This window comes from Chenopodium album, chromosome 17 (assembly GCF_948465745.1).
Source record: "Chenopodium album chromosome 17, dcCheAlbu1.1, whole genome shotgun sequence".
NCBI classification, from domain to species: domain Eukaryota; kingdom Viridiplantae; phylum Streptophyta; class Magnoliopsida; order Caryophyllales; family Amaranthaceae; genus Chenopodium; species Chenopodium album.
Genome location: NC_137850.1, coordinates 1961722 through 1989028, shown reverse-complemented (window position 1 = coordinate 1989028; position 27307 = coordinate 1961722). Strand labels below are relative to the sequence as shown.

The window sequence follows — 27307 nt, the reverse complement described above, 5'->3', positions numbered from 1 at the left end:
CTTTTGTTCACTTTAACAATTTAGTACGGAGTGCTAAAATTGTGAGGGAATATTTTACGAGAAAATACAAGTTTTTTCAAGAATTACTAATACATAAATTCTATAAGTGAGAAATTATGCGAAGTAGACATACCAAGTAAAGTAGCCACTTAGTTTATTCATGTTTGACGCATAACCACACACAAAAATCGAAGAACACAAGCAAAAACATGGTGAACGACACATTTAATTTAATTTTCACATGGAGGGAAAATTCTTCCAGGAATGGATTTCCTCTGTTATGGAGTTAAATCAAACCATTTATAATTACGAGTGGATCTTTTTTGAAGAGGCGATTTGAGATATAGTTAAGGCCTAAGGGAGCACATAAGTGGGAAACTTTGACTAACATCCACTAAATGTATTATCTTCATAAATTACTTTGACTAACATTTGAGTACAAAAAGTGAGGGATAAGTTGATGGTTCGCATCTATTTAGCTAAACTTCATCAAACTTTAGTTGTCAAGTTATTAACTCAATTATACGACCAGACAAAGTTTTAAACAAGGCATAATTTGCATCTTGTTTAAGATCTTTCCAGGATAATCTTAGCGCATGTCTAAGCTTAGTCTTACCCGAAGTCTTAAGATAGGAACAAAAGCAAATTATTTAGTCTAAGCAAAATGGCCAAAATCCGTAACCAGCATCTCAAATTTCCAATGTTAACATAGGGAACTAGGGAAGGTGCAAGAAAATGGATGGTCCCCCTCATCAGCATATTGGGAAAACAAAGTATAAAGTAAATGTGTAGGATAAAGTACAATTTGATAAGCGTTTTAAATAATAAGTCTTGTATACAACGGATGTATTGTATACAACATGCTTAGTCACCTTTAGACCATTACACTTGGCCAAGTCATCTAAAAATAAACTTCACAAAGGACTTTTTGTTTACAATACACCCATTTACTATTGGTTTTGCAAAAGTTAAGACGATGTCGCAAGCAATCACAGGAATTTAAAAGCAAATTTACCTTAAGCAAAGTATAATACAACTCCAACTTCTAGACTTAAACTTGAGATAAAATCACCTCAACCTAAGTTCAAAACGTGGTAACTACTCACTATATTATACAATTTCGCCAAAGTGAGCAAGTAGCATAGGGCAGCTTGCCTAATGTGACCAGAGATGAGAAAGAGCCTTTCCATTTTTGCATACTGCAACACACTCAAGCACGTATTCTCTGAGCTTCTTCTGGACTTCTTCCATTGGCAAGCAGGCATCAACAATCTGTCATCATTCAGCATCGTATGAACATCTAGATGGCAGTAATTAAGGAATTTGATGAAACAGCAACTATCTCACCGAAACTAGTTGGAAAACGTGATAGACAAAAATAAAAAGAACACTCGTACAAGAAAATTTTTTTGGAAAGATAGAGAAAAGGAAGCTGCTGCACATTCAAACAATTATTTTCTGACGAGAATTAAGTTTGGAAAAACAATGTTTGAAAGAAACTGGAGAATGTTAAAGAAAAAGAGAATTAGAATAACCTGCACTACATAATACTGCAGTCATCAGGATGCAAGAAAATTCACCACTGTCAAACCATTTACCTTACCCGAAATGGCATATATAACATTGCAAGCTTAAAGTTTTTAAGGAATCATGAAATATAATTACCTTCCATGAGGCATCTTGAAGAACCTGATATTTTTCTCTGACCTTCCCCTGAAAATCAAGACGCTCATATCTTTCATCACCATAACCACCTCTTTCTGCAGCTTTCTGCATTTTAAAAAAAGATATTAGGATATGCTTTCATCTGAATTTTTTAAATTTGGTGGAATATGACTTGCATCTACAGATATAACAATAAAGTGCGCCTTGATTTTTTTTCAAATATATTACTAATTAGTTGTAAATTGTATTGTATAACCTTCTTTCAATTAAGGACCATGATAAAGATGAAAAGTAACACAGCAGTAAAGCAATTGGCATACTTGTTCAATTTAGTGCATTAAAATTGTACAGTCTGATGCAAGCTATGAAAAAACTAAGATTTGGTTTAACAGCCATGTCTCAGATCTTACCAAATAAATGGTACGCCCCATAAATTCTTATTCGAGAAACTAAAGGCAAAATTCCTATCATGCCTATTCAACAACCTATGTTTTTGCAAATAATATCTAAATTCCAAAGCTTGCTTTTTGAATGAAGGTATACCTCTGGTGATATATCAAGGTATAAGACCATGTCTGGAGCCAGCAATCCTATTTCTGGTGCCTGCACAAAGAGAAGAGAAATATAGTCATATAACTCATATTGCAACTAAATAGAGATATGCCTGAGTCAACTGGTTAATTACAAAGAGTTGGAATCTTCAAAGCAATTAGTCAACATAAGATACACTCGCTCAACAGCTCAATTGAGGATGGGTTTTCAATAATTGTGTAATTGTATTACTTCCTTATATCAGTCATTCTCTCTTTACAGAATGCTTCATAAGGATGCCATTGTTACCAAACCAAAACAGGTAAACAATACTTTCAGAAACAGTATTTAATCCTTTATACTTTCACAAGTCATCGGATGATGAAAAGTTAGTCACGAATTTTATAAAAGATTTAACAGTAACTTAAACAGAGATTGTGGTAACAACATTTTACCTTACACCAATCAAAATCAAGGCCTTTGGCAGAAGAGAAAGCCACGCCGGAGTATGAATAACGATCTATAATGAGAGTAGTCCCAGATTTCAACTTTTCTTCCATCATGGATCTGTAATTGTAGATGACAAAGTCAACAACTAAACAAGCATATCACCAAAAAACAGATTCATGAAGAAGTAAAGTTTACAACTTTAAATCACATTCTGAACTCCTGTCCCAATATACTTGAATATATTTCCACAATCTCAGGGGAATAAAGACAGTTTTTTAAAAGTAACCTATCATAATTCCAACTATAATCTCCCGAGTGTAATATAGCCGAGAACGAATTACCCAAATTAACCAATAAATAACAACATAGAAAGGAATTAGATTCAGCTAAACATAACATCAAACACATGGTATGCAACTCACAAATTATATATAAAAAAACAATCATAAAAAGAAAAAAGAAGCAACCTTTTCTCCCAACGATTAGCACTGAACAAAAGATGAATAGTATGGTCATCCAAATTAGATTGATTGGAAAGATAAGCAGAGATCATCTGCCCAACAGCAGTATTTCGATCCGGAAACCGCCATAACTCAGCAGAACACCCAATACTTTGCAAGTGAGAGAGAAGATGACTACACTGAGAGCTCTTTCCACTTCGATCTAACCCTTCTAGTACTACCAATGCACCTCTTGATTGTAAATTGGGGGTTAGGGCAGAAACTTCAATTTTCTTGGAAGAATCATTCTCCATTTTTTTAGCAAAAATTGAACAATTCAACTGAAATTTAACACTGTTATATTGAATCAATGGTCGCCTTGCAATTGCCTGCTGCCTGAAACAGCTGAAATTAGAGGGTACAATTAAAATTAAAAATTAGGGTTAGGGTTTGAAAAAAATACCCAATTGAGGAAAACAAAATTAGAATTGGGATGCAATAAAAAAAAAGAGAACTGACAGTAATAAAGGCTTCAAATTTGGAAAAGTTCGCAGCATCTGATGATTGATTGTTGTTCAGCGCCAAAACAATCTTCAGTTTTGTAAATCCGAAAATTTTGAAACGAATAAAAATAAAATTTTCAAATTTTGGGCGGGAACAATGTTCAAGGACTCAAGGTTGAGCATTGAGCGTCTGTTAGAGAGTTAACATTTGGACGCGCCTTTTTTGGGGGGTATATGATACTGTATGACTGTATTCCCATACATTCTGTAATTTGTATTATGCAAGAACTTGTTCTGTACATCCGGATATACAGTACACAATTGCTTTAGCAAGACTTAAAATTAAGACCAATAAGTCTTAAGTTACGAATCTTACCATTTTAGCCATTTATTTAGTGGAAAGCTAAACGTCGCCCTCGAATATCTAACTAACGCCCGCAAAATAAACTAAAATTACAAATTTACCCCTTTTTAATCAAAAAAAATTACCCCTCAATTTATCCCCCCTTCATACTACCCACCACTACCACCTCTTCATACTAACCACCACCTCCTCTTCCACTTTTAACCACCAACTCCTTACCTCCGCTTTCACGATCTACACAGCCGCGGTAATGACGAGTAAGGATAAAGGGAAGTCGGTCGCCGACGGAGAAAATGTTTTTTTATTTTTTTTATTTCCTGAATTCGCGGCAAACGCCTAGATTTTTCGCACGTCCTAGGCTCAAACGCCTAGTTCGTGCGAACAACCGTGTGGTTGTATGAAAAATCTGGGCGTTTGAGGTGAAACGCTTAGTTTTTTAGAATATCCTAGGCTGAAACACCTAGTTTTTTCGAATAACCTAGGATGTTTCGAAAATACTAGGCGTTCACGCCTAGGGTATTCGAAAATTCTAGGCGTTTCTTGAGTTTCGAATTTTTTTAAAAAAATTATCGCGACGTACCGATTCCGTACGGTTCGACGAGCCTTTGGCGAGCGTCTAAGGTTGTGTTTCTGATATTTCTTCGTTGTCCATAAGATCTAACGAATTTGATTTTGTAAAATTTAAAAAATTTGTTTGATTTTGAAACTCACGGTGGTTGGGGCGGTTGTTCGATGAGCGTTAGTGGCCGTTGACCACTAGAGAGAACGGTAAAAAGTTTTGTGTACAGTAAAAGTGTGAAATTGAGGTAAAATTAATTATTTTTATAATCGTTATTATAAGGATAAATGCGTATTTTTATTTCATTTTGCGGGCGTTAGTTAGATATTCGAGGGCGGTATTTAACAACCCCCTTTATTTATTTATTGTGTTTTTTTATCCAATAAAATTATAGTTAACTTAGATTAGATAATTAGTGTTTTATTATACCAGTTGTTTCCATTATGTAATGATTGGGTTTAACAACTAAAAAATGCTTATAGCAAGGCTTGAACTCAAGACCAACAAGTCTTATTATCTTAGCCACATTTATTTATTGTGTTTTTTCAGTCCAACAAAATTATAGTTAACTTAGATAAATAATTAGTGTTTTATTATACTATTTGTTTCCATTATATAATGATCATAAGACGAATTAATAACATAAATTCTAAAGTTTGAAAAACTCTGTATTATTTTTCAAATTGATGAAATATAATAATTATAATTTTATAATAGTCAATAGTTTTTGAATGTCTATAAATATTTCATAGCATATCATATATTGAACATGGTTCTCGTTACAAATCTTTTTTTAACTTATGATAAAATTTCAAAATGATTATCATGACATTAAGAAAAAAACAGTCCTTTTGCCTCAAAAAAAAAAAAAAAAAAAAAAAAACCAAACAGTCGAACTTGAAGCAAACTAAACAAGTACAAACTAGCAAAATGGGGCATCGCCCAAGCCACACACTAGTTTGTTGATTAAATGAGCAAATTTTTCAAATTTTTTTGCATGTGGTCTGCTGTACTGTGCAGCAAGGGTTACTCCAGTCAGGGGAGACTTGAGTTGTCGGGGTTACTCGAGTTTTTTGGTTAGGGCCGAGGTTACTCGAGTTGGTGGGATAACTCGAGTTGCTCAGTCAGGGGTTACTCAAATTGCCGGGGTTACTTGAGTTTCTCGGTCATGGGTTACTCGACTTTCTTTGTCAGAGGCTCGAGTTACTCCTGACCGAGTAACCCCTGACCGAGTAACTCCTCAAGAAACCCCTAATTGAGTAAACCCCGACTGAACCCTCAAGTAACCTCTGACCGAGTAACCTTTGACCGAACTCCTTAAGTAACCCTTGACTGAACTCTCAAGTAACCCCTGGCCTAATAACCGAATTACTTGAGTAACCCTTGACCAAGTAACCCTTGACCGAGTAACCCCTCAAATAATCCTTGACCGAGTGAACCTCTCGAGTAACCTCTGTCCGAACTCCTCAAGTAACCTCTGACCGAGTAACCCCTAACTGAATAACTCGGGTAATCCCTAACAAAATAACTCGGGTAACCCCTTGCCACACGGTATGGCCTGCTGCACAAAAATTTGCTTTTTGCTCCTTTAACAATAAATATTTGCTTATTTTTTGATCAAATGAGCAAATGACCCTGAGTGTACGATACACTCAGGTGTATATAACAAATTCTAGTGTTATGTCGTAGTTTTAAATAGTTCCTTTGTTTTCTTTTAGTTTTATGTGCCAATGATTTGGTTCTCGTCTTTGGAAACAAATTTCAAACGGCAAATTTTTTAAAGAGATGGATTGATGCAATTAAAGACTACTTATGGCTATGTTTATTGTTTATAGTTAAATAAAAAATTCTATTGGCTTTATGTCTTAACCTTACTTTAAAATTAAAGTGAGGGGTGTATAAGCGAGTTGTTTTAGGCCTATACGAGTGTTCCAAAATTTATGTGATTTTAGTATTGTGTGTACAAATAAAGCTTACAAGAAAAGTTATTTACCTGTCCGCGCTTAAAAGAATTTTTGAATTTCACAGAACAGAAAATCATATTTGCATTAAAATCCTCCATAGCCTCAAAGATGAATTAATAATATAGAAAAAATACGAGTCATATAAAAACTTAGTAACTTATATTTTGGCAAGATAAGTTGAAAGGTTTATATAGACACAGAACATGCTTAATATGAAAACAAACTTTTTATAGAAAGAAGCTATATACTACATAATAAAAAAGCCCGATTTGACCCAACAAATCCGCTACTAGCTTTTTTGTGGGTTTGGACACGAGAAATTATGTTAAGATCTGACCCGGCCCGATTTTTGATCACCTCTAGAAGATTTACATAGGAAAATCAAATACCAGTAGATGAATTATTGATTGAATGGTATTAGTGCATCAGTCAACGCATTGAAATGTCCAAGTCAATGACCCACCTTTATCAATTATTAAACTCATTCACTATACCATTTCAACTCACCATCATCTTCAAATTCATCATCTCACTGCAAGCTCTCCTCTTTACTGTAAGCTCTTTCTCTCTCTCATCATTAACTGTTTATTTATTTTAATTTTTGAAGCACATTAATGGATTTTATTGTTAAGTTAGATGGTTGTCAATTTAGCAGAAAAAAAATCTTGTTTTGCTGATTTTATACTAATCTAATTCACCCTTCTTATTTAATTGCTATATTGTATCAGATTAGTTAAAATTGCTGAAGAATTAAGAGAAATTGATCAAATCCCATTTCAATCTAAACTTTAAATGTTTAGAATTACAAGTATTGATTATTAATTTATCATGGATATGTTCTGTTATTTTCTGCTTTCCTCTATGTGTGGGTATAATTGTGATGTTTCTTACCAATTGCACATATGTTGGGCTATGTTACTTAGATTCTTGCCGGATCTTCGACACTCCGACATGGGTATGGATAGTTAGTTGGGCACTTGCACTTAAGTCTTTAAACATAGGTATTTCCCCCAAAAGTAATCGAGTTTGACACTTGGACATAAACCCACATAGCCTTCATTTTGTACACCCCGAAGGTCATACATTGAGCAATAATAAAAAGTACACACGGGTGCATGATAGATTTTGCAACATACCCATCTCTTATACTAGTACCCGAGTCCAAATAAGTGTATAGCTGTATATCTCCTAGCCTCCTAGCGAGCAATTGAACAAGAAAAAATGTACACACGGGTGCATGATAATTTTTGCAACTTGCAACATATCCGTGTCTTATACTAGTACCCGAGTCCAAGTAACATAATCTGCAAAAGGGAACACTGAACTGTATGCTTTTCTTTTCTTTCCCTTTTCCGGGGCTCTTTTTTTCCATCTTTGCATAAAGATTGGAAGGAGTGAGGAAGGATATGAAGTGCATGGATTTACGTGAGGATGAAGTTTTGGATCGTAAGGGATGGAGGAGAAAGATTTATGTTGATGACTACACGGAATAATCAAATTTGGTTCATGTTAGCCGACCCCACTTTTGGGATTAAGGCTTTGATTGATTGATTGATTGATTGATTGCATAAAGATTACATGATCAATTGGAATTCTTATACTGTTAAGTTGTTGAATGCTCTTTTATGTCAACTTTTCTCTTTTTGCTTTGTGACTCGCAAATCTTAGATGTCATTGTTTTTTTATTCAGGAGAGAAGTGAAATATGGTGGATGCAGTTGTCAGTGTATGTTTGGAAAGACTCTTCAAAGTCCTTGTCAAGGAAGGTAATGTTCTACTTGGTTACAGGGATCAGTTTCAGAAGGTACAAACTGATCTCCAATACATGAAAAGCTTCTTCAAGGATGCAGAGAGGCTCAAAAGGAAAGACGAGGTTCTGAAATGCACTCTAGCTGATTTGCGAGAGCTGGTCTACGAAGTTGAAGACATACTTGCAGATTGCCAGCTTTTACCAGATAGCTCAGGGAAACTTCTTCATGGATTTTCCCCTATAAAGGTTCCATCCAAATACCAAATGGGAAAGAGGCTGGGGGAAATTAGTGAAAAAATTACTAGCATCAGAAATAATATCTCAACTTTTTTTGGGCCGCTTTTTCAATCTAATCATGGTAATGCACAAGAAGATGGACCACCGAGATGGAGTTCTCCCATCTATGATCATACTCAGGTGGTTGGATTAGAAGGCGATACAAAAAAACTCAAAGATTGGTTATTTCAGGTCGATAACAGTGGCATACTATCCATTGGAGTTGTAGGTATGGGGGGATTGGGGAAAACCACTGTTGCTCAGACAGTATTTAATGAGAAAGAAGTTGAACTTCATTTTGAGAAGAGAATTTGGGTCTCTGTATCACAGAAGTTTACTGAAGACCAGATCATGAGGAGCATCTTGAGAAACCTCGGTGATGTTAATGTTGGGGATGATCGAGGTGACTTATTAAAGAGGATTAACCAATACCTTTTAGGCAAAAGGTTTTTGATTGTGTTGGATGATGTTTGGAGTGAGGATACTTCATGGTGGACGAGGATTTTTGCAGGGTTGCCAAAAGGAATTGGGGGCTGTATTATTGTGACTACTAGAATCGAGAATGTTGCAAGAAAAATGGGAGTGCAGGAAGCAAGAATCCATCAACCCAAAGTCCTCAGCGAGGGCCACAGCTGGTCACTCTTCTGCAATGTGGCATTTGCAGAACATCATGGTACTTGTACGTCGACTGAGCTTGAATGTGTTGGAAAGGAGATTGTTTCTAAATGCAAAGGCCTTCCACTAGCAATCAAGGCAGTTGGAGGAATGATGCTTTGTAAGCCACCATACTATTATGAGTGGAGGAGGATTGCTGATCATTTCCGGGAGGAACTGACTGATCTTGATGACAACTCTGTTATGGCTTCATTGCAATGTAGCTGCGATGAGCTCCCATCTTACTTGAAGTCCTGCCTACTCTCCCTTTCCATATATCCTGAGGACTGTGAAATAAGTAAAGATCAGCTAGTCCGGTGGTGGATTGGTGAGGGGTTTGTGCCTGTGAGAAATGGTAGGCTAGCAACTGAATCTAGTGAAGATTGCTTCTCTGGCTTAACAAATAGATGCTTGGTTGAAGTAGTTGAGTGGGATTACAATGGGAAGATATCCACATGTAAAGTTCATGATATGGTCCGAGATCTTGTAATTCAGATTGCTAAGGATGAATCTTTTTCCGGATTAAGTGCTGCTCTTCGTCGCCATCTGGGACTTACCACAGACATTAAGGAAAAGGAAATGGTAACGAGCAAAAAATTGCGGGCATTAATATCCACCTCCAAAAGTGGTGAAGTGAACAAAATTGCTTCATGTGTTGGGAGCAAGTTCTGTGATTTTAAGTACCTGCGAGTGCTGGATTTGTCGAAATCTATCTTCCAAGTGTCTCTTGCTTCCCTACTGGACAAGATAGGAAACCTAAAGCACTTGTCATGCTTCAACTTAAGCAATACCCACCCATTGACTCAAGTTCCTCAAACATTAGAGAAACTCCATAACCTTCAGATATTGGATTTAAGTTACTGTCAAAGTCTTAGATCTCTTCCTCCTTTTGTCATGACTTTCGAGAACTTACTGGTGCTGGATGTAAGTCATTGTGGATCCCTAGAATTTCTGCCAAGAGGCTTGGAGAAGCTCTCAAATCTTCAAGTTCTGTTAGGATTTAAGCCTGCTAGAGTGGAACACGAAGGTTCTAGATTCTCCGAGTTACGAAGCTTAAGTCAGCTAAGGATACTGGAACTGCAACTGACTCGAGCTGATGAAATTGATGATGCTGAGACTGATGCCTTGACTGGCTTAAAAGAGATGCAGATTTTGACAATAAGTTGTTTCAACAGTTTTGAGAGTGATAAACTCGTATCAAAACTTGAGAAAATTTGCCCACCACAGCAGCTACACGAGTTGTCTCTTAAATTTTACCCTGGAAAAATCAGCCCACATTGGCTTAACCCGGCTTCTCTGCCTATGTTACGGTATCTTTCAATGTGTGGAGGGAACCTAGCACAGTTGAACAAAAGTTTCTGGGGAAATGATGAGACTACTTGGAAAATCAAGGGCTTGAAGTTGGATTCACTCTCTCATTTGAATTTGAAGTGGGAAATGATTCGAAGAGTGATGCCATCCTTGAGCACCGTGCATGCTTGTTGGTCTCCCGAATTGACATCTTTCCCAATAGAGGGAGTTGGTTTCAGAGGCGGTGTGTGGAAGGAGGATCGGAATAGCTAAATCAATTCAAGAGAAAAACAGAAAAAGATGTTCTTGATTGCCAGGTATAGAACATTGAAGCTATATATCTTATTATCTTTGAGCTTTTCTGGTGAAATATCATACTATGTCATTTTTTTTTCTCTTTGATGCATTTCCATCTTATGAATATAAATTTTCTATTCATGATTGATTTACAGAACGGGATTTCTTCCTCATTGGGTTTTTGTTGTAATTGTATGCCAGAGTGCATTCTTCATGTATACAAGTATATGTGCTTCTGCTGAATTGATTAGCTTTGCAATTTTTGTTTAATATTGCCTCCTAAGACGGATAGTTTTCAGCATATACATGCCACAGATTAAGACAGTGCGTTCACAGGGAATCAGGATCAGGAGATTCTGGCAGTAATGGCAGACTTGTAGCTAAACTGTATCAAATAGACTTGCAGGAAAAACTCGAAAACAACAGAAAAACACACACCCTCTGATTTATCTGTCCTCTATTGCGTAGAGTTTAGACGGCAAAAGAAAAAAAGAACTGCAAAATCCAACTAAGCGTTTCTTTCCTTCTGTATTCAGAGTTCTGTGGGAGGCTTCAGCCTGGCTAGCCTCTTAATTCTGTCGTTGTCATTATTTTCCAACACTCCCTGAAAAAAGAGTAGGCAAATTACTTGCTGACAATAGTAAGAGTATGAAAAATCCACTTTGAACCCGTCTGAACCCAAATCTTACAGCAACATTAAGGAAAGAGCCAAACACACACACATAACACCATAGTAGTGTCTGATTGCATTGGCTTGCGAATTAAGTGAAAGGAAAATAAAAGTTATGTTTGCTTCAAAGGAAACACATGAATGCTACCTTCCAGAAGATCTCGTCAAGGTACAAACATATTCTTCCATACTTGTCCAAAAAACGGCTCTCAGATGGAGGTTTTCCACAGGCATCCTTGATAGATGTTGTAATAGCACGGATGACTTCGGACACTTCAGAGAAATAGAGAGTTAGCATTCAGAATGAATGCAGGTTGATTGTAATCTCTAATCACATACATGTATATTTTACAAAGATAGTAGGAAGCTTGGCTTGGTGAATGCTTACGTGTAAGTTCATCATATTCGTCCTTGCCAACAGCGTAGATGCTCACATCTCCGAACAATGTGTAAACAATATACACTGATCTGAAAATAGGCAGAAAGATACAGATGATGAGGAAAATTTAACTTGTAATGACAATTACTGCACAACCCTTTACAAGTGCTTAAGTGAACATTAAGTCAAAACCAAAAAATTTAATGCATGAAAGACAGAATTATCAAAACAGTACTTAAAATCATAAGAAGATACACGTTAAACAATGATTTAAGTATAAACATCAAGTAAACATTAACATGCAACACAGATTTTACGAGCAATGTCGAAAATACAAACTTGTGGTGTGCAATGAAATGTTCTTCATGTTTGGCACCCTTAAGGTTAGTTTGGCCAAGCTTGGTTAAGAAAGAACGCCAATGCAACCGCTCCTCTGATGGCACCCCATTGAATCTATCAATACAGAAATTCTTGTGTAAATCAGCCTTTCAAATATTAAAATAACTAATTACTTCATTCATCCAGAATTAATAGTCACGATGCTAATAGTGTAATGTCATTGATAGCGTAATTTGATTTAGTAACGTGACAATTGAATAATTCCGGATGCAACAGAGAATCATATTATGCAGCATTGATGCAATTAGATATGCAGACAAATTTTATGAAAAAAATAGTAATTTGAATTTAAAACATTAAATTTATAGAGGGAGGTAAAAAAGAGTACCTTTCAACTAAGATGTTGGCTTGAGGGTTTGTGATTAACACGGCAAGAATCATTTTTGTTATTCTGATCTTCTATTCAAATATCAAAATTCCTTCTTTCCATGAGTTTAATGTTTTTTTTTTTTTTTTTTTTTTTTTTTTTTTTTTTTTGGGGAGTCAAGAAATCATAACAGTTTCCATAATTTGTGGCAACAATTTCTGTATTAAATATTTTTATTCAATTTTTATGTAGGCAAAATTTATTGTCGAATTAAATGGTTCTTTCTTATCAAAAAAAAAAAAAAAAAAAAAATAAAAAAAAGTAAAAAATTCTTGTTAAAAATACTTATATGTTTCTTCTGTTTCTTAGATATTTAATCTCAAAGAAAAGAAGTTATAAAATTAGTGTAGATTGAATTTTGAGATGAAATCCAATTTTCTTTGTCATTTTTACTACAAATTGAGCACTATTGTTGGTACTACAGCTGCAACTTGTGAGTCTGTAACAAGCTAATTACCAAGCACCTGCGCCTACACGTCTCCTGAAAGTTTTCACCATCTGACTCTTACAAAATTAACCTTGATGGATCCACTTGAAAGTTGAAACAATCACCCTCAACAGGGGTTGCTCTTAGAGACTAAGGGTCTGTTCTGATTTAATGAACTGAACTGAACTGAATATTTTGGGCCTGTTCACATTTACTTAATTTCAGTTTAGTTCAGCTCCAATCAGTTCAATTCAGCTCCTAATTTCCCTCTCTCATAAAATATTCAGTTCAGCTTAGTTCAGTTCAATTCAGTTCGGCTCCAATCGGTTCAGTTTAGTTCAGCTCCAATCAGTTCAGTTCAGCTTAGTGAATGTGAATAGGCCCTTCATGAGAGAAAGAAATTAGGAACTGAACTGAACCGAAAATAAGCTGAAGAAAACAGGCTCTAACTTCGGTTAATCTGCTAAATAGAAAAATCTGCGATTCTACAATGGTCTCTGGCTGGCAATTTGACATCAATTGAAATTTGACATCAATTTTCTGCGTATTGCTAATACAGTACAAACAACATGAGCAGAATTCCAAGAGAGTGTTATTACAATTCTTGTTCTGCATTCTAAAGCAGTAAAGTTGCATAATGAGGTAGCCGCAAGGACTAAGAAATATACATTTCCTACAACACTATATGACATGAATACAAATTCAAAAATAGCTACAGTCGACAAGACGACAACTTCAGGTTTGCTAAACAGATGTCTCTTCCTGCTCTCAAAAAAAAAAAAAAAAACAGATGTCTCTTCCTCACTTTTACAGGATCTCACTCGAACTAACTGAGAGGGAGTGAAACAGCCTGGTTGACAGCTTGACAGTATCCAGGTTCCAGGACATCAAGCTTTGATCTTCAGGGGGAAGCTTTCTACAGCAGAGCTAATAGTAGGATCATAAAAACCGATTAATTTCTAACTTAGGATCTTGTCAAATCTGTTCAGTGAATAAACAGTAACAACCATACAAAATTTGAGTGGATATTGAAAATTGAAATGCAAGAAGAGCATATGAGAAGTTACATTACATAAAGAAGTAATAGCAAAAATAAATAAAATTCTAAGAGTATATATGAGTATCAATCTTCATATATCATTATAAAAAAGGATTACCAGCTGCTTTTCCAGTTTCTTTTGTGTTTCCTATAGTGCTGCAACCACACTAGACTGCTTGCAATTGACAATATTCGTCCATTTTTCATAGACTCTGTAGCACAGACCAAGATTAATCATCGCCTTTCTCAATTACTCTTCTTGTCTTGAGAATCTGCAGTAGCAAAGTCAAACACGAACGCGTGGATGGAAAATTAGCACATGAACTGCAAAAATCCACAACTTAAACATTAACTCTGGCCATATTTTAATTAAAAAGACACACTTTATCAAACAGTCACAAGGATATAAATTATGGTAATTATGGATATGAAGGATATGAAACTTACCTGACAGAACAGCCAACAGAAGGATCTCAATAAAAGGTCATCCACATTGACAATCTCAATAATATATCACTAATGGAGCATAATATATACCATTTCAAGATCCTAATATATGTTAAACACCGCAAAAATACTTGAAGATCCCTTTGATATAAGCAAGTGATGACTGAACGCCAAAACTGTAGCTCGAATCCTGCAGAACACAAAACATGGAAGAATAAGGCATGAGCAAGAAGACGTCCAAAACCACCAAGTTAATATAGTTGAACATGAAAGACAAATACATGGACAAAAGAACATCCAACCATACAACTAGTATATATTTAATATTTAACAAATGATCCCGGTCCTATTGGTAAGCCTTTATGACCTCATCAATTCATTGCCTTCATTGTACTCTTTTTACTTCCTTGGGAGAGGATAGTGTGATCTAAGCTTCTTAATACTCAAGCAGAATTTATGCATGTATTGATATCATCTACCTCTAAACAAAATGTTCAAAAACCACCAAAAGGAAGGAAGAAAGACATATGTAGGTTGGTACAACGGGAGGTATCCCCATATTCAGGATTCAAAGGGAGCTGTTAACAAAACGGAGTCTCAAAAGCCCATTTATCGCACTGGTCTCAAAAACGAAATTCTCGTATTTTCAGGCAGAGCACCAGTAAAAGATCACCTAGAGGCCTATGAAAGTCACGTTTCCGACCTTCCAGCACCGGGCAGGTGTCAGACTAGAAAAGGACCGGGAAACGCGGCGGCATAGGAACCACGGGACCCCTACTAGTTAAGGAAAAACAAAACAGAAGTTTTTCGGTGCCCCGTGGTGGGTAGGAGCGGGTCGAGTCCGTATCGCCGTGGAGCCAAGATTTTGAGAGAGATGGAAGGCGCGGTGGGGGAATCCCCCAGCGGGACACTTTCCTTCCGAAAGGACGAAAGTGGACAGCAAGGCTTCCAAAGCGCAGCGTGAAAGAAGCCAAAAAGCAAGTTTAGGTAGAAAGAACAGCCAGCGTTTCTGGTAGGAAATGGGATGAGGGCGTTCCTTTCCTGTAGTTGGCCCTGCCTGCTTTGTGTGGAAGTGCGAGCAGCAATACAATACCGATGAAATGCAGGACCGAAGCGAGGGTGGCCAATGTGCGGACCGTGTGCCCGCCCCTTACACCATTCCCCTCCTAAAGTCGTGGAATGTTGCGGGGGCGGTTTTAGCCCCGGCTTTTCAAGACCGGGGCTGGCGCGAGGCAGGAAGCTACGATGCCGCGTTACCCTTGCGCCCTGTGAAAAGGTTGGTGCCCGGCGCCGCTTCTTTTTTTTTAGGAAAGGAAGCCCACTCGAGTCAACATCCCTTTCATCATAAAAGATGTACATGCCAGATCCTTTATCCATTGGCTCATGAATTGAAATTTCCATAGACAGGACTTGCATTGAACTCATCATAAAAAAAAAATTAAAAAAAGAATGTGCACATGACCTCAGCTGGGCTGCTGGCTAAAATGTACATCCCAAGAGTCATGTAAAACATGCAAATCCAGAGTGCTAAATACATATAGAATCTTTTATGGATTGCTCAAATACCACAACAGTCAATTCTCGTGGATGCAAATTCTAGTCCACAAGTTTTTTCAAGAGGCGCCATATATCACACTAAATCATGTTCAAATGACCTAATCAGTCATTCAAGTACACTAGCACAGTTATAGAGATGCAATCAAGCAATCTGTAGAGTCTAAACATCTAACATATTAATTGTTCCTTGCCCAACAAAATTCCCAACCAGGAATAGCAGAGTCTGATGTTCTAAATGAGAGTTCCAACCACTCAGCTATTTTTCAAGAAACCCCAAAAGAAGAACTGCAACAGCTACTAAGTAAAATACATATACATGTACAGAATCAAACAATACATTCTTGACTCAGTAACTTTCTTAGACTATCTTGTGTGAAATCTAGTTAGAAAAATCACAACTATGAAGCACCAGAAGGGACCTCAGTTACAGACTTCCAGGCAGAATAATAGAGAAACAAAGACAGGTTAGAAAACAAAAATGTGAAAAAGAGAGCAGCAGACCTCATTGATGATGAATTTCTTTAGAGTGGATAATCAGTACTATTTCACACTCAGCAAGCTCAGCTATTCAATCCCAGAGTCTTCCTACTCTCTCTTTAAGACTAAATTTCTTCTTCATCACAGGGGCCACTTCTGCTACAGTGTCATTTTGACTTCTTATTTTGCTGAGCTCATAATCAAGTGTGTTTTTATCAGTTATAGCATCAGTCTTCTTCTCCACTTCTCCTGCCTTCCTTAGCAAGGGACCCAATAACAAATCAAGCATGTCTCGGCCAGGTTCGCGAGTGGTACTCGGATTAAGAAAGTTTCCTTCGCTGGATAAAGGCTTGGTCACAGAAGAGCCTGAAGAAAGTGGCTGATCGGTAACCATCTTAACTTCTGTGTTCGACGTGAGATTAGTCTTCTCCAAAACTATCTCAGAACCAGATGTAATTTGAGGTTTGGTCTCTGGTGCAAATTCCATCTTTTTTGACTTATGACACTCCATCTTATCAGCCTTTAAATACTGCAAATACATGATGAAAATAATAAGCACAAATCTAATATAATAAGAAGTGAACCACAAGAACATATGACAAATCTCCAAGATCTTGACCGTACCAGAGAGAGAAAAAGAGGGAGGAGAGAATCAAATGTAAGCAACCAAGTAACTGCCCAAGCTGAAAGCGTTTATTATTGTAAATAAATAATTAATAAGAACTATTCCAGTGTTGTTCAAAGTATTAATCGATGATTAATGTAGATTTTAGTATACTAACAGGTGACATCTAGTAAAAATTGTATAATTATATATGGTACAAAATCTTATGGGGGCAATACCTCTTCAGCAATGCTTACTAGATCTTCCACCGTAAGCTCATCTTCACTTGGACAAGATTCTGCTGTTCCATTTTGAACTTCTTCCGTCGAATTTTTTAAGCGCTTCTTCCTGGGATCATTTTCTCGAGCTCTTTTTCTCACTTCACCATCAACTTTTTTCTCTATATCACTTTCAAGAAAGTCATTAACTCGATCTTCACTATGCTTAGTTGGCATTCTTTTGCTTCTACTTTCTCTACATGGTTTAACCGAACATGGTTCATCTTCATGAAATTTTTCTTCTTGACCTTCATCATGCTTGTTTAACTTTCTTTTTCTTGTTCTTGTTTCACATTTTTTAAGCAAATTCAATTCATCCTCAATCAATGGGACCCCAGCATCATTCTTTTTTGCCTTAATTTTCTTTTGGGCCTCGACAGCTTGGGTATGAGGTTTTACAGAACCTTCTATGTTTTCTTTGTTTGTCTCTGAAATACTTGCTTGCTCAGTAGCAGTAGTTCTCATCATCCATGATGGCAACTGTCGTTTTCCTCCACCATCCATGTTTGAAGAAGAATTTCAGTCTGAAATAAAGTTCTACACAGGCAATAAATGAAACATTTAACCAACTTGATGGGATTGCAATTTTACAATTGACTTTACAGAGAATTCCAAATAGATTATAATACACTTAGCAAAGTTTTTTCCCTCTTTGACAGGAGGAGGAAAAGTAAACGCATTCTTTAATCTTTTTTAAAGACGTTAAATGAGGCTTTGCCTGAGATCAGTTAGTAGCTATTATTACATGAACAATTTTCCCTCTTTCTTCAAACGGAAATCTGGTCCTTACGCGTCTAGAACTGATGCATCTATCTAATCCTCTACCCACCTCACATCACCTCACCCACCCCACCCCCAACCCCAACCCCGCGCGCACAATTTTTTTAATACAAAAAATGCTCATAAATACTATGTACCCATGAACCCAATTAGGCGCAGAGGTAATTTTTTCAGATGTATATTATCCCCACAAAAATCCACTGATTAATCCTTCCAATGATCACTGAAACCTAAGGCAAAAAAGTCATAAGAGCTTCAAGAATCCATATCAAGACAATCTATAAACTTGCTAGTTTCATTCATCAAATTTCTCTCACATTCCACATAAAGTCATGATATATGCCATTGAAACTTCCTGATTTCAAAATTATTTCACAATTTTTTTCATGATACAACTATACACAAACAAAGCCATTTCCCTGAATTTTATTAAAGCATTTGATTATGCAAAGCCAAAACTAAAGATTCACAAAGGCCGGAACAAAACTTAATAATTCAATCCCAATTACAAGAAAGCTGAAACTACAAAAGAATCAAATCAATCCCAATTGAAATACCAACATAGAAATTACAAGAAAACTGAAATTTAAGCCTAAATTTGAAATTTAAAGAGAAAATGACTAATACACGATCAATATATAACCTATAATTATAAAATTTTAACTGAATATATAACCCTAATAAGAAATCGGAAAAGGGGCCAACTTTGTCATAAAAATTCTGCAAAAGTAACCCTAATTGTTTCCCAATTGGCAATTAGGGAGAAATTAACAAATGACCATTGATCAAATTCAAGAATTACAATGACGAAGAATTAGTGTTACCTGATTTAACCGTCAAATATGTAGAATCTTTAGGTGTTTTCTTCACTGTTGAGGAAGATCAGAGCCCTTTCGTGAGTTCAGGAGTCATGGCATTTCCAACCATTTTTTTAAATTTCAAATTACAATATTCGTATATTTCAATTTAAATTGATACGAGTATCAAGATTATGATCTTATTTCTTCCTAAAAAAAGGATTATGATCTTATTTCAAATTTAGGTTTATTTATTTAAAAGATAATTATAGTTATAAAAAATTCATATTTGAAAATTACAAAATTAGTTATCATTTGATAATTATTTTTTTTAAGAATTAGTGCACAAATTGAGTCAAATATGAAAATTAGGGCAAATCATATAAGCAAATCTCCTCTTTTCTATCTTCTAGGTTTTCTACAATTTCTTGGTCGTTTAGGTCGGAAATATTCTAATTTCTTCAAAACTTGGACTATTACCGACCCTTTTCCCTTAATTTTCTTTGGTTTTTCTATTTAATTTTCATAAATCTACATGAATAGTGTAGATTTTCGTCCGTCTCCCTATGGTGGAGTGTCTCTATGGTAGAATCGTTAATTTTTGTTAGTTTTGTTGTTTGTTTTTGTGTATATTAAGGTTTATTAAAATGGTAATCATGTTTTGCCTTATTATCAGTTCGTTGGTAAAGAGTTGTCCGAGATCGCAACAGTTATTAAATCTTTAAAGGCGTTCAAGTGAATCATATGAAAATTATTATCCTTACGACTACAACAAATCGTTAGACCGTCTCTCCGAAAAAGGCTGTATATTCCAGCGATGTGTGTGAGAGAAGTACCACAGTGCAAGATTTATTCAACGATTGTAGTTTTGATGAAGGAAACCCTTATTTGATTCAATTTTATGTATTTGGCTATTTGCTGATTTAGATTTCATTTGTAGATGCCGGATGGCTTTTGATTAATGAATTGATTTGTTTCAAAAAAAAAATAAATTGAGCAAATCATATTTTATTAACACAAGTACTAAATGCAGTATAAAATAACATGAATGCAGAAATTTATAATTATATATGGAAAATAACAAAAGACTGAAAGCTGACTTAGTTGGTCGAAATTTAGATTAATAATTAATTGGTAATTATTAAATGTTAATCATTAATAAATTAGTGACACTAAAATGGTTTATGAATTCATTACTACGTGCTTATGTACTACTCGTACTATTTAGTTACTAGTGCTTGTAATAAATGAATAAGTACACGTAAAATGGTTTTTAAAGCCCATTTTATATACCAATAGTCAACAACTAACTTTACAAAGATGTTTATATACAATCAATGGTTATTTAATAACAACAAAAGTGGCTAATGTTAGTCAAACCAACCAAGTAAACAACTGACAATCAGTTGCTAAACAAGGCCAAAATAACAAATTTTTTATTTATTTACAACTTAGAGCTAGTTCATTATTCTTTTCAGTTTTGGCTTTTTAGAATTTGTAAAAAGATAATGCAAGCTCTAACAATTTAGGAACATCATATAACATACTACTTTAAAGTCTTTCAACCAATTAAAAATCAATCCACAAATTTTATGGTAATTTTCATTTTAAACATCAAAAGAGTAACTTTCTTTGTATACGTTCTAAGAAGTTGCTCAGCTTGCTTAGCTTTCTTTGTACTTCAACTTGCTTAGCTTTCTTTGTATATGTTATATGAAGTTGCTCAACTTGCTTGGCTTTCTTTGTATATGTAGCTTTCTTTAAAGGGGGTTAAGACTGTGGTTGCACTTGCTTGTATCATATTTGGACTTAGTAGTTTTAGATTTAGCATCTTATTTAAGCATGTTTTCAATTATCATTCTCATTAGATTTATATCTCAATGTCACTTGGCCCAAATCCAATTCATCATCATTCACAAAAGTAATTTTTTTTTTTTTTTGAGAGAATCACAAAAGTAATTTAAATCAATGATCTACATAAATTGTACATGAGACCTAATATGTAGCTTCTATCCCTCTATTGGTTTTTCAGCCTTGTTTGGTAAAGAGCTTTTCGTAGATTTTTTTATTTCTTTTATTAGCGCTTGGCTTTTAACTATTTCATTTGGCCAAACAATCAAAAAGTTTGTTTGGAAAATGTCTTTTTCAACCAGTTAAAAAATCCTACTTAGTGTACCTTTGATTTTTGACTTTTGAGTAATATGTTACTAATAACAATCAATGTCAATTTTCACTTTATCAAACAAGTTCCTACATAAACAAATAAGAAGTCAAACAACCAATACAAACAGTCTTTTATTAAGCTAATAAAAAGTCAACCGCTAACAACCAATTGCCAAACAATACAATTACTTAATTTATGCAGGAAAAATAATTTAAAAATACGGAATATTACTTACTTTACAGACTAATTTAGTAATTTATAATCAAACTAGGTTAGAACCCGTGCGATGCACGATTTATATAAAACCTATTTTAAATTTGTACATTTTAAAAATAAATCGCTATTATACATGAATATACATAAGAATTACGTATATTTTGTAATTTAAAATCTTTCATTTTCATCAAAATTATGTTATAATATTTGTTCAACGTCGTCTAATTCATAGTTCAATATTGATAGGTTTTAGTTGTAAGATAAAAGCATCTAATATTTGAATTTCAAAAATGTTAAATATGATAGCTCTAAAAAAAATGACATCATAATTACATTTAGGCGAGAAAATTTCTATTAAGAGAGCGAGGGCAGTGGTGGCGTCAGCATCTTCTGTTTTAGTAATAGTTAGGTAGTAATAGATTCCATCTATATCATGTCGAGTCGACCCTCAACAAAAACTATTAAGCGCCAAAAGATAGCTTAAAAAATAAATTGAGCGCCATAATATCATCCAACCTTCATCTTCAAAAACCATGAAAATTCCAGGAATAATTGACCTCCCAACAACAACAACATTAGCAGCAGCAACAATTCATAAACCCTCATTTTCTCTCTCCTCTTCCCGCCATTTTCTCTCTCTTCAATTTCTCAACAACACCATTTTCATGGCACCTTCATCTTCCTCCTCCAAAACCCTAATTGATTTCTTCCCCCTATCCAACCCTAAACGCCGTAAAACCACCGACGATGTCGCCGGAAGTAGCAACTTGCAGTCAGTTACTTCCCTTCCTGTTTCCTCTTCTTCGCTTTCGATCACCGATAATGGCGGTTCCTGCGACGGAAACCCTAGCGATGCTTCTGGGGTGCTGAGTGCTGAGCAGAAATTTAGAATGGAGTTTAATAAATCACTAGCTTTGTCAAAAAGGAATCTTCGAATTTGTTCTGAAAAAGTTCAGAATTCTAAAGGTTTATCTTTCGATTTCCTTTCTGTTCTTAAATTAGTAGGTCAATTTAATTTTTGTAATTATAAAGACACTATTTTTGGCTATAATTTTGTATGATCATTGTCATGTTGTTAAGTTAACTGCTGATGAAGTTTGATACAAATGTAAATATGATTCATTGTTTTGTATGATCATTATGAAGTAAGATAATTGAAAAATTGAATGCGTTTAGGGAGCAATGTTGATGTAGCTTGTGAATAATGTAGTGCTTAAAAGTAAAGTACATAGTTTTTTTTTTTTTTTTTTTGGCTCTTTTTGTTGAAGGAGAATTGTTTCCTAGCAGGATTTATGTGCCTGTTTACTTGAAATTAGAGAAGATTGCAAGGTTGCCTTTTAGTAGAAGGATATCGTTTGCTTTATTGTGATTTTGGTGTATAGAAGTTTGTAATTTTATTTCTAGGTTTTCCTGAGATAAGATTAAAAGGTAAGAAACTGTAAAGGTGTGTACTTTGCATCAAATGTTGCAATTTTGAGGAAATAATGTATGTAGTAGTATAGTACAATTTAGTCATTGGATACATGCATAGGTTTAAACATATATGGTATATCTATCCCAACTAACATAGTTGGTAAAAGTCTAGGGGTATTACCCAAGATCTTAGATTGAATCCTATCTACTGCATTGCTCTTTGTGACCGAGGTAATACTATTTTTTGAGCATTATCTGATTGTTTGAAATTGTGTACATAAACATATCAGCTGAAGGGGGTAATGGCTATGTGAAGCTAAAGGAGCTCCTTGTGGAGGATTCATGGTTGGCGGCTCTCTCGGAGGAGTTTGAAAAGCCTTATGCTAAGAGTCTATGCAAATTTGTTGAGACAGAAATTTGTGGCGGCAAAGTTCCCATTTATCCTCCTCCAAACTTGATTTTTAATGCCCTCAACTCAACACCGCTTAATAAAGTTAAAGCTGTCATCCTTGGGCAGGTACTCGTTGATTGTTGACTGCGTGTCTCACTTTATTGCTTGATTGGAGTCCATTCCTTTTGAGTTTTTGTTTTAGTCCCTGCATAACAAATGATAAGACTATTTAAGTTGTCAACTCATCATCTTCTGACTTATGGCGGATTTCTGCTTAACATGTCTTGGTTTAAAGAGTTGTGTGGCCTGAAGCAGTTTGAGTGCTATCCATTTATTGTTGTATTCCTCTCAGCTTCTAACAAGGAGGTTAATGCTGAGTCAATTGATATGTACTTAGATACAAATGAGATATGGTTGCCAGAATGTTAAGTCTTCCATCTTTGAACTTTTTGAAACTGTAATTCTTCAAGGTTTGAGCTTCTTCTATCCCAGGAAGTTTTTCTTGCCTGGCTGACTCTATCACTCCATTTATATTTCTTCTCTGAACTGTGTGATTTTATGATCTGCGTAACTTTCTTGTAAGGTGACATTAAAAGATATGCCTCTGAGATTTTTTAATTTTTGTCAGGATCCATATCATGGACCCGGACAGGCAATGGGTTTATCTTTCTCAGTACCTCAGGGTATCAAGATTCCTTCAAGTCTTGGAAATATATTCAAGGAACTCAAACAAGATCTTGGATGCACTATTCCATCTCATGGGAATTTGGAGAAATGGACTGTTCAGGTGATAGTTCTGGCAAGTGTACTGGTTTATGTTCCTTCTTGCATTTCTTCTTTAAATTGGCCTTTTTGCTTCTAATTCATGTGAAATCCATGCATTCTCCTGCTTTTTAGAATTGACCTCATTAGCCTTTGCTTACTCTTTCTATACCCAAGAGTACTTCTCATACCAGCCATTATTTCTCTTTAATCTTGATTTTCATCTGAACTAATCTGTCTATCAAATTTCATGTTTATTCTTTTGTACTGCTAAGACTTATAACTCGTAGATCAGTCATTCATATTTTTGTTTATTAAATTGCAAATTCTTGAATATAGCTGTAAGATGTTCAGCACTTTTGAAAAAAAAAGAGGTTTGAAGAAAGTTATTTTAAATCCTGCAGGGTATTTTGCTGCTCAACACGGTCCTCACGGGTAAGTTGCCTAGTTTCTCTAAAATACTGTTTTTTGTTTTTTTTTTTTGTTCTAGCTTCTCCACTTATTTAAAGTATCAGATTTGCATCTTGCTTTAGCCCTTTATGATAAAACCCTCTCCTAGTAGTCTTGATCAATTTTTGTAAGGATTTATTGCAAATTGTCTATAGTATTGTTTACATTTGAATTCAAATAGTTCTAAATTTCTACCTCTACTTGCTCATATTCTCATCCTCAACATGTAGAATAGGGACAATTCATCACTTCATCATAAAAGTAAAAAAAATTCAGAAATTGTTAATCTTGCAGATATATGGCAAGATGCTGATAATTGAGTTTTTGATGAATAACTACATAGTAGACGTAGAACGATACGTAAGAATAGACAAAGTAAAACTCTCCCACACTGACACACTGTTGCTGGCTATAAAACATCATGTGCCGGGTACAATACCACCATTCAAGTTGATGGTAGAGCAGTTGACTAGCTGACAAATGCATGTTAATTTTGTATCTCTGCACATTTTTAGTTCCTGAAATGATACAACTGAGAAATATGACAAGAAGAGAGCAAAGTAAATAGGTTCCATACTTCCATCAGTGTTAGGAATTAGGATTCCATGATCCTCATTTTAAGTATTTTGATAGAAACTGCATTCTGGAGTTTCTAATTTGAAGAACTCTTCAACAATGTATAAATATTGTTGAACCTGATATCTGCAAATCAATTGATGAGATTTATGTTTGGGTCTCAGCAGTTGATGCTCAAAGCCTTCACACCCAGTTTTTGCTTGTACTTGTACTTGAGCCAGTAACCATTGTACCTTTCTGTTAGGCTCTTATGCTAAGTAAATGTTTATTCATTATCTGCTGTCTTGATGCATTCAACTAAATGGTTTTTTTCAAAAAAACTGCTTGTGACTCATATCAAAAATTTTGATAGAAATGAATCCAGAATAATGTAGTTACAAATCACTAATTGATGATACCAAGTGATAGCTTGGTTGATGCCTGTAGCAACTTTGGAAAACCTCCTCCGACAGGGTAATCTTCCCTGTATTATATTTATTTTATTCTACAAATTCTACAAATCTTTAATGTGGGGCTCTTTTCATTATAATTTACCGGTCTTATAAAATGTACCATATGAGTTACCTAAGGGCCATCCATGTATTTCTGATGTGTTACGTACTTTCCACTCTTTTAGTTAGGAATCATCAAGCTAACTCTCATGCTAAGAAAGGTTGGGAGCAGTTGACTGATGCAGTAATACGAACAATATCTGAAAAGAGAAGAGGTGTTGTATTTATCCTTTGGGGAAATTGTGCTCAGGAGAAAGTCAGGTTTGTTTCCTAGCTCTACACTATTTGGAATAAATCTTATTGCAAGTTATATGTTACTATGTCTACATGATTTCAAATTTTTAGTGCAGTTGTGTTGACCTTGATTGTCAACTGTGATTTTTCTTTGGTGTATTACTCATTAAATTTTGATTTAATTCTTCTCTGTACTTTATATGTAGCTATCTGAGCATCTTCTGTGAATAGTTTCATGATGATGTCTGTCTTTATTGGCAACCTCTGCTTTTGTTTGTTGCCTCATCTGGACTCTTTTTTTTCTCTGTAGAAGTTTGCCTACCTCAAATGTTCTTGAAGCAGATAATTAGTTCTTTATGATTATGTTAGAAAAACCCAAAAAATTAAATGTAAGGGTTATTGAACTATTCAGTTTGATACAACATTGTTGATGGTATTGTACAGGTTGATTGATGAGTCTAAGCACCATATTCTCAGATCAGCTCATCCTTCTGGTCTTTCTGCTCATAGGGGTTTCTTTGGATGCAGGTAAGTCTTTCTGTTCATAATGATAGGAGCATCTAATACTAATATTTTGTTTAATTGCTACTGTTTACATGAAAAGTGCACCTTCTGGTGGCTTACAGTTGCCAAGGAAGTTAGATGTATCTATGTTAATTACTGTTGATTCCACAGTTTTCAGATCTCTTGCTAGCTGCATTGCTACTAAATTGCATTATTATCAGTTTTCCTACATTTTAACCCGAGGAAGTAGACGTTTTAGTGTGCTGGATTTTGCTGAAAAATAGAAGAATGGGATGGGCTAATGACTTGCTATATTCCAATTCTTGTGCAGGCACTTTTCGCGCACAAACCAGATTCTGGAGAAGAATGGGGAATTGCCTATCGACTGGCAGTTGTGAGTAGATATTATAAATATCACATTATGAGTAGGCTTGCCCCTTGCCTTAATTATGGTCCCAAGGTCTAGATTTTTGTTGCCTTAGCCAGTTAGCCCCCTTTGTGTAGCAAAATATCTTTCGGCTTTAAGGTATACCTGGGTTTTTTATGCCGTAGATGACAATCTGGTATGTACACGGAACAGTGACTAATGTATGCAAGGTGTCTTTTGGAGCAAACCTGGGGAGTTTTGTATGATATAGATGGCAATGTGGTATGTAAAAGGAACAATGATTTATGTATGCCTGAAGATGAAGGAATGCAAACCCTCGATGTCATTGCGACTGTGAGCAAATACTAGCCAGTGAGGCATGTTAGTTTTGATGTCAAAATGGATGATATAACATTAATAAGACCCACTATGGCGAAGGCTCTCACCTAAATTTGTAGTCTGCAACCCAAGGAAGACTACCGAAAACTAGTACCTAGCATGAACGAAAGGGAAAGGAACAGAAAATTAGACGATTTTCTGAAGTTGATCTTAGCAACATTGGCTTTTAAGTTATTATGGATTTTCATGCTGAGGTTGTTACAAACATGCGTAATTGTGATTAACATAGAACATAGAAATTCCAAACCTCTTGCCATCTTAAATCATAAATTGGATGAATTCAATTTATTACAATTTTAGGTGGTGATTTTTACATATGAAATTATCACCTATATGATGTATTGCAGTATTGCCAGTATAGGCAGTATTGGCACTAG

The 27307-nt window shown here is 35.3% G+C and overlaps 5 protein-coding genes across 7 annotated transcripts; 2 read left to right on the top strand and 3 right to left on the bottom strand.

Annotated features, from left to right (window-relative positions):
* Nucleotides 1–925: 925 nt before the first annotated feature.
* LOC145587357 (thymidylate kinase-like) lies at nt 926–3782 on the bottom strand. The gene is made up of 6 exons (XM_081644087.1): nt 3606–3782; nt 3114–3491; nt 2652–2763; nt 2209–2268; nt 1666–1770; nt 926–1272 (listed from the first exon to the last, which is right to left on the bottom strand). Exons 1-6 carry the CDS (start codon nt 3641–3643, stop codon nt 1156–1158), a joined length of 810 nt encoding a protein of 269 aa, XP_081500213.1. The 5' UTR covers nt 3644–3782; the 3' UTR covers nt 926–1155.
* A 3116-nt stretch (nt 3783–6898) lies between these two features.
* LOC145589357 (disease resistance RPP13-like protein 4) lies at nt 6899–10985 on the top strand. The gene is made up of 2 exons (XM_081645893.1): nt 6899–7029; nt 8167–10985. The coding sequence occupies exon 2, from the start codon at nt 8181–8183 to the stop codon at nt 10716–10718; it is 2538 nt and encodes an 845-aa protein (XP_081502019.1). The 5' UTR covers nt 6899–7029; nt 8167–8180; the 3' UTR covers nt 10719–10985.
* A 204-nt stretch (nt 10986–11189) lies between these two features.
* LOC145587356 (uncharacterized) lies at nt 11190–12571 on the bottom strand. The gene is made up of 5 exons (XM_081644086.1): nt 12519–12571; nt 12131–12244; nt 11801–11880; nt 11561–11685; nt 11190–11346 (listed from the first exon to the last, which is right to left on the bottom strand). Exons 1-5 carry the CDS (start codon nt 12569–12571, stop codon nt 11275–11277), a joined length of 444 nt encoding a protein of 147 aa, XP_081500212.1. The 3' UTR covers nt 11190–11274.
* A 969-nt stretch (nt 12572–13540) lies between these two features.
* On the bottom strand, nt 13541–19132 carry LOC145587355 (uncharacterized). Of its 3 annotated transcripts, none has more exons than XM_081644085.1 (6): nt 18991–19132; nt 17348–17923; nt 16529–17033; nt 14471–14660; nt 14142–14347; nt 13541–13911 (listed from the first exon to the last, which is right to left on the bottom strand). In XM_081644085.1, the coding sequence occupies exons 2-3, from the start codon at nt 17888–17890 to the stop codon at nt 16596–16598; spliced, it is 981 nt and encodes a 326-aa protein (XP_081500211.1). In that variant the 5' UTR covers nt 17891–17923; nt 18991–19132; the 3' UTR covers nt 13541–13911; nt 14142–14347; nt 14471–14660; nt 16529–16595. The 3 variants fall into 3 exon arrangements, with proteins under 3 accessions (XP_081500211.1, XP_081500209.1, XP_081500210.1); XM_081644084.1 differs by having other exon boundaries at nt 13543–13911; nt 14142–14295; XM_081644083.1 differs by having other exon boundaries at nt 14142–14660.
* A 2721-nt stretch (nt 19133–21853) lies between these two features.
* Nucleotides 21854–27078, top strand: LOC145587354 (uracil-DNA glycosylase, mitochondrial-like). Its single transcript, XM_081644082.1, has 7 exons — nt 21854–22309; nt 23047–23273; nt 23776–23934; nt 24314–24344; nt 25552–25687; nt 26105–26188; nt 26496–27078. The coding sequence occupies exons 1-7, from the start codon at nt 21877–21879 to the stop codon at nt 26560–26562; spliced, it is 1137 nt and encodes a 378-aa protein (XP_081500208.1). The 5' UTR covers nt 21854–21876; the 3' UTR covers nt 26563–27078.
* The last annotated feature ends 229 nt before the right edge of the window (nt 27079–27307 follow it).